At 37.2% G+C, this 12841-nt stretch overlaps 1 protein-coding gene across 1 annotated transcript in view; it reads left to right on the forward strand.

Annotated features, from left to right (window-relative positions):
• INSC (INSC spindle orientation adaptor protein) overlaps window positions 1–12841 on the forward strand; it is a 66213-nt gene that overhangs the window by 9393 nt on the left and 43979 nt on the right. Inside the window, 3 exon segments of the mRNA XM_030451538.1 lie at window positions 2014–2143; window positions 8078–8096; window positions 8098–8163. Coding sequence (XP_030307398.1) covers window positions 2014–2143; window positions 8078–8096; window positions 8098–8163 — 215 coding nt within the window.

A 12841-nucleotide genomic window follows, 5' to 3' on the forward strand; every position in this document is an offset into this window, starting at 1 on the left:
TGCAGAACTAGGTTTTAAAAGAAAAAAAAATATAAAAGGCCTAGCACAAATCCTCTTGTTCTATATGTTTTTGTCCTTGTACCTAAGTATAAGTGGCAAGGCCCTGAGCTTTTTCTTTCCCATTTTAACTCCATCCTTCACAATGCAAATTTTTGACTGATGAACGCATTTCTGGAAAAGGGCATCCAGTTTTGTTGTGTTAGAATCAGTACTGGTATAAACTCTCAGATGCAGCATAGGTCCTCATGTGGAACATCAGTACATGCATCAATATTCAAAATTCTCTTGTTAACAAACAATGCTCTTCCCCTTGTGTCTCTATTTTTCTGCCTGTGCTCTCTTCCTCAGCCGTTCCATACTGAAACTTCAGCCTGTAAATTGGGGAGGCAGGTGAGGAAATAAAAACAAACAAACAAAAGTAAACAAACTCTGAACCTAACTACAAAACCTGACAAAAATTGTGGCATTGTATCAGATAATACTATCTGAACCTATTTCACTAGTCCTGGAGATCCACAGCCAGAAGCTCAGGAGTGCTCTTGACACAAAGACCCAGTGTAGCACAGTGACTTGAAGTACTCTTTGTCCTTTCTGTTCCAAGCTGTTCTCAAGATGCAGTGTGATCTCTGGTCTAAATCTAATCTAATACTTACAGACTGCAAAGTTCTCCTGAGCCTTTAGATTTTCTATGGCTTTCCAGATGTGCTCTGGGCATATTATACCTGCCCCTGAGGCACCAAATACGGGAATGATCCTAACAGCAGCTCTGCCTCTAGTCTTGCTGGGGATTCCTTATCTGCATCTTTATTACAGCTTTTTGGCTCTTTCACATTGTTTTGTGTGAAGGACAGAAGGAGAAGAAAATGGCTGATGATTGGATACTCTTTGGCACTGGTTCAAAAATATAAATGCACTAGTTTCTCATTAAAGAGAGAGAGCCCACTGCTCCTTTATTACTTGACCTTTATGCAGAATTATAATGACCAGGCAATACAGTTCTGCTGACAGGATGTCTAGAGGTGTTAATTGGAGTTATTAAATGAAAAAAGCAAGAAATAGAAACAACACTCAGATGTTGCTGTAGTGCAAGTGTTCATGGGTTTTTTGTGTAAAGGTAACTTCATAAGCATACTGATTATATGGGGGTTTTTTGAGCTTGTAGGAAAAAGCTTGTGTTCATCTACGTGATTTGCTTTCTTTATCTAGAAAAGACACTTTTAAAGGCTGAGATTGCAAATAGCATGAAGATAGTCTAGTGGAGGAGAAGCACTGTTCAGAGAGCTGGGATCACTTGCCTTGTGTTCCTTGGTGTGTGCTGGCTCACCTAGCATGCTTCTTGCTAAATCAGATCTTGTATTCTGTTGAGATACCTTATTTGCAGGCAATAATTAGACACCTTTTAGTTATATTCTTCCATTTTACCTTTTTAATAGCTCTTTGATGTCCTTTTCTTTCTTTTCCCCAATATGTAGAGGAAAAATTATGATAAAATTTAATAATAGAAGTAACAAGTTTATGGGTAATTCAAATAGAGAAGTTGCTTAATGACTGGAGAGAACTATTCTTGGCCCTTTGTATTTGGGGTAACTTCTAAGTAAATGCATGTTTACCTCTATTAGTCTAAAGCTGGTCTTAAGGTTTTTGGAGCTATGACAAAAAAGAGCAACTGGATATTAACTCCGTAAAATGAAAAATTTGTTGACTGATGGCAAACATTGTGAAAATACCACCACTATTTACCATGTAATGGCTTGTCATAATTTCAATAAAGACTTGGCTAGTGTGGGTTGTAACCTGTATTACTAATATTGTTTTGCTCATCGCTGTTAAAATGTTAGATTTAAAAAAAATTTTTTGTTGTTTAGAGTAGTACTGATGCAGCTAAAGATGTTTTCAGACTGCCTGTCTAACTGAAATGGATATTAGAGCACATTCCACAGCATTCTCCTATAGAAACTGGCTGCTCACAGCTTGTAACAGACTTTGTTGGGTTAAAAACTGTTTGGGTGCCAGGCACAGAGAGCTGTGGTCAATGGAGCTAAACCAGTTGGGGGCCAGTCACCAGTTGCTGGCTCAGTACTGGACCCACTCCTGTTTAACATCTTTGTCAATGATCTGGATGGGGGGATAGAGTGCAACCTCAGTAAATTTGCGGATAACACTAAGCTGGGTGGAAGAGTTTTATCATCTGCCTGAGGGTTGGGAGGCTCTGCAGAGAGATAGTGACAGACTTGATTGATTGGCCAAGGTCAATTGAATGAGTTTTGATAAAGCCAAAGGCCAGGTCCTGCACTTTGGCCACAACAACACCCACCAGAGGTATAAGCCAGCTGAGAAATTTCAGTTGAATGTATTTATTGTCGAACAACACAAACCTCTGACTTCTAATAGTGATGTCAAGGGAAGGGTCGGGGAGCCCCCAGCCTGGCCTCAACTGCCCTTATTTTCAAGGAGCCGTGGAGGTCTGTGGTGGTGCTGGCAGTGGTTTCCTCATGGTCACCCTCATAGTGGCTGCAGACCCCTCCCCAGCTGAGCCACAAGGCCACCACCGCCCTGGCAGAGCAGTTTGGGCTTTTGCTTCCCTCAGAGCCAACCGGAACCGGTTCCAACCGGCAGGCGGCAGCTCAGCCTCCCCTCAAGGCGGTGCGGGGGCCCTCAGGCTCACACCTGTGAGGTACTGAATTTACAGCTGGTAAATTTCTGCTTTATGTACCCCCAAATTTCTGCTTTATATCCAGTCCTAGGGATGGGGAAAAATAAAAGAGAGAAGAAGAAATGTGGTAGAGAGTGGGAGTTTCTCATCTGCCTGGTGGCAGCGCGGCGTCTCTGAGGAGAAAGCCCTCGCTTCACGCTGGCGTCGGTGATTGTGGGTGCTGCCATGGATGAGGGAGATCCACAGTAAAGAGGAGGTCTGCAAACAGGTTAAAGCCTGGCTGTGTCTTTCCTTTCAGAAATACCTTTGGAACCAAGAGGCTGTGGCCAGGTGCTGGAATGTGAGTGTTTGATGCTGATGTTGGTGTAGGCCATGTCAAATGGGCTGTTTGGCTTAAGAAGGGGGAGGAAGAGTCTGCAGGCTGTCCCGGTGCAAGGGAAGGGTAAATACAGAGGAGCTGCATGTCACACCATTTTATGTTAGCAAGTTGCATTAATATTGCTATGAGAACCAATAAAAGTTTTTATACAGTGATTACTCTGCATCACATAAAAGATAAAGTACAGCTCTGGACTGCACTGACTTGCCACCTATTATTCAGTTCCTGAACCTCAAATTCTTTTCCATAGAAACTGATTCTAAAATGCTAATTGCTAGAAATGTGATCACTAATCAGTTTGTTCCCATCTACATCTGTCATCTACATAAATAGGTGTGCCCTTTCCAGCAGGGAGGATTTTAGACTTTCACTGTTAAGATTAAAAAAAAAAAGCCAACTAAGTGTTTAGCCCTGTGGCTTTTTGCCCCAAATAATTTTCAGAAGAATGGGGAAGGAAATCTTAATCTTTTATGTCTTTCCCCATCTTTAAATGTTTGCATAATTGAATTCATATCGTCATGGGCTACATCTTTCTAGGGATTAAGTATATAAGTGACAATTTTGCTAAAGAAACATTGTAAGAAAATCAATGCCTTGGTAAAAAGGCTGACTGTAGTGCATACATTGAGGGATCTCTTCCATTTCTAATCTCTGTCTTTATATGTATACTTTGTCATGGAGAAAAGTACATTAAGAAGAGAAATATACAGAACAAAAAATAAGCAGCAGAGACTTTAGTTTGCATTAGGCATAGATAGATACACACACTCCTTTTTGTGTACATCCACATATTATAATGTTATAAATATACATTATATAGTTAAAATAATGAAATTATAAAATAGAAATTTAAAACAATATAATGGAATGTAATATATTTAATTACATTACATAAAAATACATTATAAATTTATATATGTTGCATGTATATATATATGTATATATATATAAAAGGGGTATTGTCAAAGATAATTGTTGAACATGAAGTGTAAGGTGTGACCTACTCTCCAGTGTTTCTTCTTTGATTATTGGTTCTGCAAGAGCCTATGAATGAATGAATGTTGTAGCCAGCACCTGTTCCTCCCTGTCCTTCCAGTTTTAATTTTGCATGCTACCAGTAAGTAATATGGTTTACCCAAGAATAAGAAGTCATTAGCTAAGTCATTTCAGACTAAATATAAGTTTTAATTTTGCATTCCAGGAGTGTGCTACACACATCTGTGTATGGGATCTCATGTGAATACAACCTATTTTAATTCATCATTTAAAGGGCTCTTCATTCTTTCTTGACACTTATTTTATAGCTTCTTAGATTTTTAGGTACCCAGCTTAATCATGAGTTAGCTCTTCCTATATATAACGTCCTGCATAACGTCCTATATAATGTCCTATATAAGCCTGTTACAATGCAAAATGACAATAGGATCCTGAGTCCTCACATGGTTAGTGTGGACAGCTCCCAATGGACCGAGTGTATTTCTTAAGGACTGTGTGTATGTATTTACTTCCTGACCTATCATATAAATGTTGTCAGAATTTTGCTCTTAATTTGATTTGTGGCATTCCATTAACAGTTATTCTGTGTATCAGGAGAATAATAACTAATGATTTCCAGACTCCCGGAATTGTAAAATAAGGACAGGCACTGTTTGGCTTAACTACAGACAGGAACTGTTCATATTAATCAAATGATATCTAGTCTGAAATGACTTTCAGCTAATGACTTCTTCTTCTTAGGTAGACCATATTACTTATTGCTAACATGCTCTTCTAATTCTGATGATAATCAAAGGCTAGAGGCATGAATTAATGTCTTTCAGAAAGAGAAACAATGTTCTTAGTGTTGAAATTATGATGTTAGCGCATTGAGATGGTGGTAAAAGTTCATGTATTTGCTCTTTGATTTAAGTCTTCAGAAGGGTGGACATGAATGCAGTTAAAAAATGTGAATTCAACTCTGAGATTAAGGGCTTAATTATTTGGGACATCGTTTTGTGCTGGCAAACTTCTTTAAGGCCATCAGTAGTGGGAGTAAATGAGTCACATTTATTTCACATTAAACATGTTATTAATATGCTACTTTTGCTCATGGATGTGTTTCTAACAAAATACCTAACTGTTGAATTCCTCCTAACTTTTAGCTTGTTAAATATAAGCTAAGATATTGAATGATGGAAAAACATTAAATTTGGAGCTTTTATAAGCTGCTATTTGTTTTCCTAATAGAAATAACAATTTTTTGTAGGATGCTAAAGAGCCATGTTGCACTGTGGAAGCTGGTCTCCAGTGCTAGGCAGACTTGAGCAAGAGGGAGTTCCTTGAAGGCAGGAGGTGTCTGATCTTGTGGAACAGCAGTTCCCAGCCTGCACCTCTGTGCTCATGAGGCATTAGCACAAATTTCATAAGTATTGCCATGCCTGCTGTAAAAATGGGCTGAGTCTCATCCTCCTTTATGAGTGGGCTAGTTTGACATTTTTTAAAAGCTGTTTTTAGTTCTATGTGTCAGTTGCCACCATCAGGACCTGGTGCTTTTATATAAGCAAGTTGCCTCTTTCTGGTGATGTGGGGTTTTTGGCCATACAGGTCACATCCTTTGTTGTCACCACTTCTGTGAGCAATGCTTAGGTGTTGTTTTAGGTGTTAATGTTTTTCTTCTTGTGTTGATCTGTGAAAGAAGCTTTTTGCTGTCTTCACTGGCAATGGAATGTGGTTTGTGGTCAGCTTACCTACCTTTATCTAGTAAACATGAGGAAATAACATCCTAACATTTAATTCAGTGTTGACATGACTGAAAAAGATGAAGAGCACAAGGAAACTGCTGCCTTTGATACATCTAATTCCATATGCACACATTGCAATCTACCAGAATATAATACAATAGTGATGCAAGTTTAAGTGCAGAAATTTTATGTAAAATCCTATGTAAGGCATTAAAAAAAAACGGCCTTCTAAAAGTCCAAGAATGACAATTTTATTATTGCAGCATTAATGTCACTTGGACTGATAACAAAATAACCGGTGCTGTATACTACAAGTAGTGTAATTTTTTTTTATATAAATTTACCTATACTGTATTTCTGAGCATCTGTGGGCTGCCCTGTTTAGAAATTATTAGTGAGTTGAGAAAGTGGTGAAGTAACCTTAGCTTGTTAGAGGGAAGCTGCTGGTTGATCCTATGCTTGATGCTGAGCAGAAAGAGACAGTACTCTTTAAGTCTGTAATTCTGCATGCTAAAACACTATTTTGTTGGTCCTTTAAATGATAGAATATAGAAGAAACTTCAGTTTGGAGATTAAGACTTTATATAGATGCATTAATCTTTCATTAATGTTATCTTCAAATGAAGATAGTGATAATTGACTATTTCCAGTAAATCTGATCAAAAGTATATGGAAATCTGATGTCTTTTTACAGACAAAAATTTTTTAATAGTAATGAAGATAACTGATTATTCCAGTTGCTGTTGAAGTCTATGTATCATATACTAAAATTTTAAAGGACTTAACCTTGTTTTTCAAGTCTTGGTGTATCACAGGGGCAGGAGGACACATACTAATGTTTTCATACTTCAGCACATGAATTTTCAGGCATAATCTACGAAATATCTGCACTCATTTTAGATTGGAGAATTTGGTAACACATGAACTACCAATTTTCAATTTTTTAAAATGTTCTGAAGAGGTTTTCCTATATTCCAAAATACTCCATCAGGTGTGTGAACTAAGAAGGCTAAATTTGTTATTTCAGGAAAATTTGGGGGTTAGGGAGAACCAGAGAATGACATGATTACTAAAGCAATTTGGTGGTAATAGTGGCCAGAGCATGTGAATGCACTAGTTTGCTTGTAATACTTTTGTGTACTCAGGGCAAGGTTTGTGGGATCTTGGGGAAAAAAAAGGACATGCATTAGCAATTAAATCAGTTTGCTAGAAAAGATGCTGAGCACCACTCTGTGTCAATTAAGAGCAATTTAGAGTGGCAAATATCTTAAATGCTGGCTGACTCAGCTTGCAGAATGTAGCCAATAAAAAAATGGGAGAATTTCACAAGTGGTTACATGAAAAACATTCTGCCTCAGCTGGTGACACAAGCAGCATTAATTTCCTGTGTAAAGTATTTTCTCCAAAAGTGAGATCCATTGATCCCAGGTTTTTCTTCACATCTATGAAAGCATCATATCCTCACTGTTCCTGTCTTCTCCCCAAAATTCACTTCCCTGTTCTTCTTGAGTCATACATTATTCTTTTACTTCAAATACTTTGCATTAGTTTTCCTCTGGCCATGTGGGTGGGTGGGAATGGCATCGTTTTATGTATAATAAATCCTTTCTGGCTTTGAGAATATGCAGTGATCTGTAGTAGTTATTGCCTTAAGGTAAGGATAAAGCTAACTAAGAGAGAGGGAAACAGCACTCCTTTTTGTGAAAATGGTCAGTCTATCTCCTTCTCTCTTGCTTCTTGCTAGTACAACACTGTTTTGCCTCTTGGTCACCAGGTATAAAGGAAAAAAGATGTGTACAGTATTTCACACTTACAGAAAATGGAAATTTTCTGTAGGATCCAATACTTCACTAACTTAGACATCAAGGCCCGTTCTGTAAATATAGTACCAAATGATCCTGAAATCATATGAGCAAGCAGTTTCTCTTGCAATCTTTATCACAATAACCTGAAGAATTACAATCACACTAAATCCATTTCCTTTAGAGTTCAAATTAATTTAAAATAAACGAGGCTAAATAGTAACTTGATATTGGCTCAGAAATATTCCACCCAGTTGGCTCTGACCTGTGTAAGTAGTCCAGAAAGTTCAGGAGCATGCAAACCCTTCTTGATTTTGCAAACCTATGTTGCTTATGCCATGAAGTGTACTTTATGGCCTTGGTTATCTGCTGGAGTTGTGTGACAGTCTGAGGAAAAGGAACCCTTTGGAATTACTTTTAATGAGTTAGCTCCAGAGAACAGAAAGAGTATGTCCTGCAACCCTGGATTGAAGAGGCTTGAATTTCCTTAGGTTTACTAAATGACTGATTTTTTTCTTTCTAGATTCCAGCCTATGGAGAAGTGAATAGGAGAAATATGGCTTTGAAGGGTGAGGACCACCTGGATTCCCTTCCTTTACCTGTTCAGCGGTAAGTGGTGCGATCTGTCATCCAGACTTGAGTGAGTTGTTTGTGTGAGGTTTGATGTTGGTAACTAAAACAGACTTGTGTATCCATATGGTCATTCTGGGAAAGAGTTCCATACACACCAGATGACCGAGTCCAAAGGATGATATTAGTAGAGTAGTGACTATTGATTTGCCATCGTTTGGCCTTCAGGAGGAATATGAACTCAACAGACTTTTAATTTTTTTCTTTGAATCCTTGGATAAAATATCTCTGTTCCTATATTAAGGACATTACAATGTGGGTCAGCAGTTTAGCCCACAGGCAGTAAAATTAATTGTATTTCACTTATATTTTATGCTTTTTTGGGGTGAGCAAGTCTGCCAGAATGCAAGATTTTTTTCCTACCCTTTTCATTCTATTAGTTTTATTACTCTATCTTTACATTCAGCTGTATAACATGCTGCAGAAACATACTATATTACTTCCCAGAGCTATGCTGTAAAATATTTTCTACTGAACTGTAGAAGCAACAAAAGAATTTGGCTTTTAACCTGAAGGAAATTTGAGCTTTTACATTATAATAATTGTGAACTTATAGTGATTTAAAAATGTGAACAAATTGAGTTTAAACAATCTGTTCAACTGGCCTCACTAGACCTTTTTTCATTAAAGTTGGTATTTCATGTTTGTGGCTTCCTGTTAATTGGGAACTTCATTAAATGATGAAGCACCATGTTTCATCTGAATCCCTCTTGTCAGGGTTGGTAGCATGTTTCACAGTATGAGGCACACAAGCACAGTAAAAAAAGGTCAAGCTAGTGCTGGCATAGGCTTTATTATAGAGAAAGTTTGGGTGATTATTTTCAGAATGTGTATTTTTGAAATGTGAGAGTCTATAGAAAAACCTCTTCTCTTTTTGTGTATTAGAGAAATAGCAGTTCCTATCTGCCCAATGAATATCTTGTGTTGGGGACTTGGTATTCTTTTCAGAAAGGGCCTTCATACTCATGTCTTCGAAATAACAGTGTCAGAATTTGACTGAATGATAGGTTACCTTATCTGCCAGATATAGGCACTGCTTTCTGACTGCATCTTCAAGTATTGCATGAAAAGTTTGCTGTGATATCAAGTTAATAATTCTGTCAACTTTAGATGCTGTAGCTAGCTCTTCTAGCCACTGTTTTATGGCTTTGACTCCATGTTTTGTGCTTCTCTGGAAATTTTCCCTGGTACCAGTGAGATCTTTTTGAAGAATTCACTCGTTAGTGCTCAGCCATTTTTACTTGCATTCCAATCTTCATCATACCGTTTTCCTGTAGTGTATTTTAGAAGTGATACTGATCAGCCTTGCACATACTCCACTACTCAGATGTCTGTCTAGAAATACTAGTACCATATTGTGTTAAATAAAACATTTATCAATTAATTTCACATTACCTGGGAATTTCTCCCTTAATTGCCTCATCTTAATCTGTTTCACTGCTGCCTGGGGATGGTGGGAGGATCTTGTAATCAGTTGTTCAGTAACCTGTAATGAGCACATTGAAGAAAGCAAGCAGAACAATGTAAACTTCGTAAATGGTTTTTTGCTTTTTTCCTTGTTTGACAAATAGTTCAGTGATCTTAAGAAATGTGCTGCTCTGACCCCATTTCTACTCTCATTAAATTTGCCAGCGTCTGAAAGCGGTCAGACTTCTGAGCTTGTGTTCACCCTGAGGGATTTGGAGTGATGGAGTGAAATGCACACAGGAGTTTAATATTAAGCTGAAATGTGACTATTAGAGGTGCTAGTTGATTCTTTTTGCTCCTTATAGTGTATTGGAGAATGTGATATAGTGTGTGTGTGTGTGTGTGTGTATATGTTATTCTGTTCAGGGCAATATGCCTCAAGGACTATAGATATGTAGCATTTAATTAGTTTTAAATTTAAAAAATTATTTTGCATGTATACACTATGATCAGGTACTTGAATTCTGTATCTTTTCTGGTTTAAATTTTATTGCTGAAGTTATTGCAGGGGTAAAATGGAAATATAGAAAACATCAACATCTACATCTAGAGCATAATATTCTGCCCAACTCAAATTAATGGAAATATTTTTCCACTATCTTAAATGGCAACAGGACTGGGCTTGGAGTGGAGATCAGACAAGAGCAAAACAGAGGAAAGCTTAATAAAAAAAAAAAAAGCAAAAGGGGAGAAACAGAAAATGGTATCAGAGTAGATGGAAGTTGTTCAGTGGATGACAAGATAGCTGAAAACAAGCTTTTGGGAAGTGTTACAGGGCAAAAAAGTGTTCTTCAGTATTAGCTGTGCATATGTTTGAATTTGGACATTGCACTTTGAAATTAACTTTGTAGATTCAATTTGAAATGCATCATGCAGGAAATAAGTTACTTTGCCACAGCAATGAAAGTTTTTTTCTATATTATGCAAGAAAAGATAAATTAATTTGGCTTATCTATAATTTAAAACTAATTAAATTGAAAAGTAGAGGATATGACATGGTTATGAATCTTGTTTCAGACAGAAGCTTCAAACTTGAGTAATAAAACTTTATAATGGTAGACAAGAGTTTAAACTGTTTCTCCTCTTATTTTTGTGGATTTTCAAGCATCGAAAAATTATACTGCTCTCTGCCTACAAATTAAATGTCACTCTATGTGGGTGCTTGTGTGAGAAATAGGAAAGGTGTTCAGACAGGTCTGATGTTCTTATTCAGTTAAAATTTAGGACAGCATTTAGCTATTTTATTTTTAATGTGACACAAGTGGGTATGTATATGATACACTCAATTCGTATTGCAAAATTAGAGAAAACTTGATTTCAGTTTATTCAGCAAATCTGTGTGGGATCTCATGTATCCAGAAAGTGGTCTAAAACTGTGTTAGGAAGCAATAAAAAAATTCAAAAACGAATCTTGTTTCTCTGTATGACCTCTCTACTTCTGCCTTTTGTGGTTCCTTTTTGAGTGGTTCCATTATAATCCTTTTAGAGTTATAGTCTATCTTTTACTATAGGAGTATAATTATCTCCTCTGCTGTCCTCCCAGTATGTTGCAAGGTATGTTTTTGCATTGCTGCTCTTTCCACTTTGTTCTGCATGATCATTTTGACAGTGACATTTGAGCTGAAATTTTCTCAATCTAATGGCAATGGTGGAATCTCACCTTCCAGGAAGATATTTGAGTTATGTAGCCATAGGACTTAGGGATATGGCTTAGTTAAGGTCTTGCCAATGTTAGATTAATGGTCGGACTAGATATTAAAAGTCTTCTCCAACCAAGGTAATTCTGTAATTCTGCTATTCTGCAATTACAAAGAAAGCCAAAACTATGCAGGGAAATAATCACTCTTTGTTAGCTTTGTACATGCTTGGTGTCATGGCAACCTCTTCCTCCTCCTAATCAGCATTTTATTCTGACCCCTTCAATGTTTGTTTTTGTTCATGGACACATATTCCTGATGTTCTGAAAGTATGCTTACATGAGGACCAGTGAAACCACCTTTAATGCTTTCCATATGCTTCTCCACTGATGGGCTGTTTCCTACTCCACAGAAATGCCTTTGACATCAAGTTATCATGTAGGCATTAACTCTATACCAGAAAAGATAAAACTGATAAGCTAGAACATGCATAATATTTCACACATATAAGAATCATACACAGCTTCTGCAGGTATATTAACCATAGCTTTATTCAAACTTATTTATAACCTTCAGTCATTCTTGTGCTGAAGTACAGCAGCATTGATTCCTAGATTAGATTCCCAAGTCATCTATAACAAGAAGTGAGCTTAGTTATGTTTTATGTCTCAAAGAGCTTTAACAGTGAAAACAGCCCATTATCATCAGAGGTCTGTAGACATCTGTACAGCTTGTTAGGACAACTTTTCCTACTTCAGGCAGATAAATGTGGTACAGATTAATTTATTATGGTTATATAAGAGAAGTTTTTATGTCAGAAATAATACAACTTTTTGCTAATAGACAGCAAAACACTGCTGATTTTTGCCTTAACACTATTCTCCAAAGTTTTTCTGGGTGCCTGTGAAGGTCTGGATCTCAGAATGCTGCAGCTATCAGGCAGCTATTCAAAGGGTAGGCAAGTGGTACACTGAGCTGCATACTGGTGAAGAGGCAGTCAAAGGGTCCCCTTGCTGATTGTAGGTGTTATCCAGAGATTATCTAGTATGGCCTAGAGAATTCCTTTGGGAACCTCTTTTGAGTAGTGTTCTCCTGAAATATGAACATAGAAAGTTAAATTAATTTTGTATGCAGGTGCAATGTCATTATTTCACAACAGCTTGTGTCAGCAGATAAAGTGAAGGGAAATAAGTTGTTGTAGTACTGTTTATTAATAGAGAATGCATTTTTTTCTCAAAGCTAAGATAGTGCAGTGAATTAGCAGGAGCTCTGAGTACAGTTGGCTGAGAAATGTATTTGAGACCTTAAATGTACTTCTTCTCCCTCTGCTGAAAGCCTTTCTTGTGTTCAGGAAATCATAAGGTATCAGAGTTATCATAAAGCATTAGAGCAGGACAAAAAACTGGTTCCACTTATCCTTTAATTGTTTTTAAATGCAAAATATTGTACTCAAATAAATGATATTTGGTGCCAGAGACTAATTCATTGAACCTAGATTGTACTATTGCAGAACAACAGTTTTCACTACACTTTTTTCTTCTGTTAGCTATTTC

Source organism: Calypte anna, chromosome 5, assembly GCF_003957555.1.
Source record: "Calypte anna isolate BGI_N300 chromosome 5, bCalAnn1_v1.p, whole genome shotgun sequence".
NCBI lineage: Eukaryota > Metazoa > Chordata > Aves > Apodiformes > Trochilidae > Calypte > Calypte anna.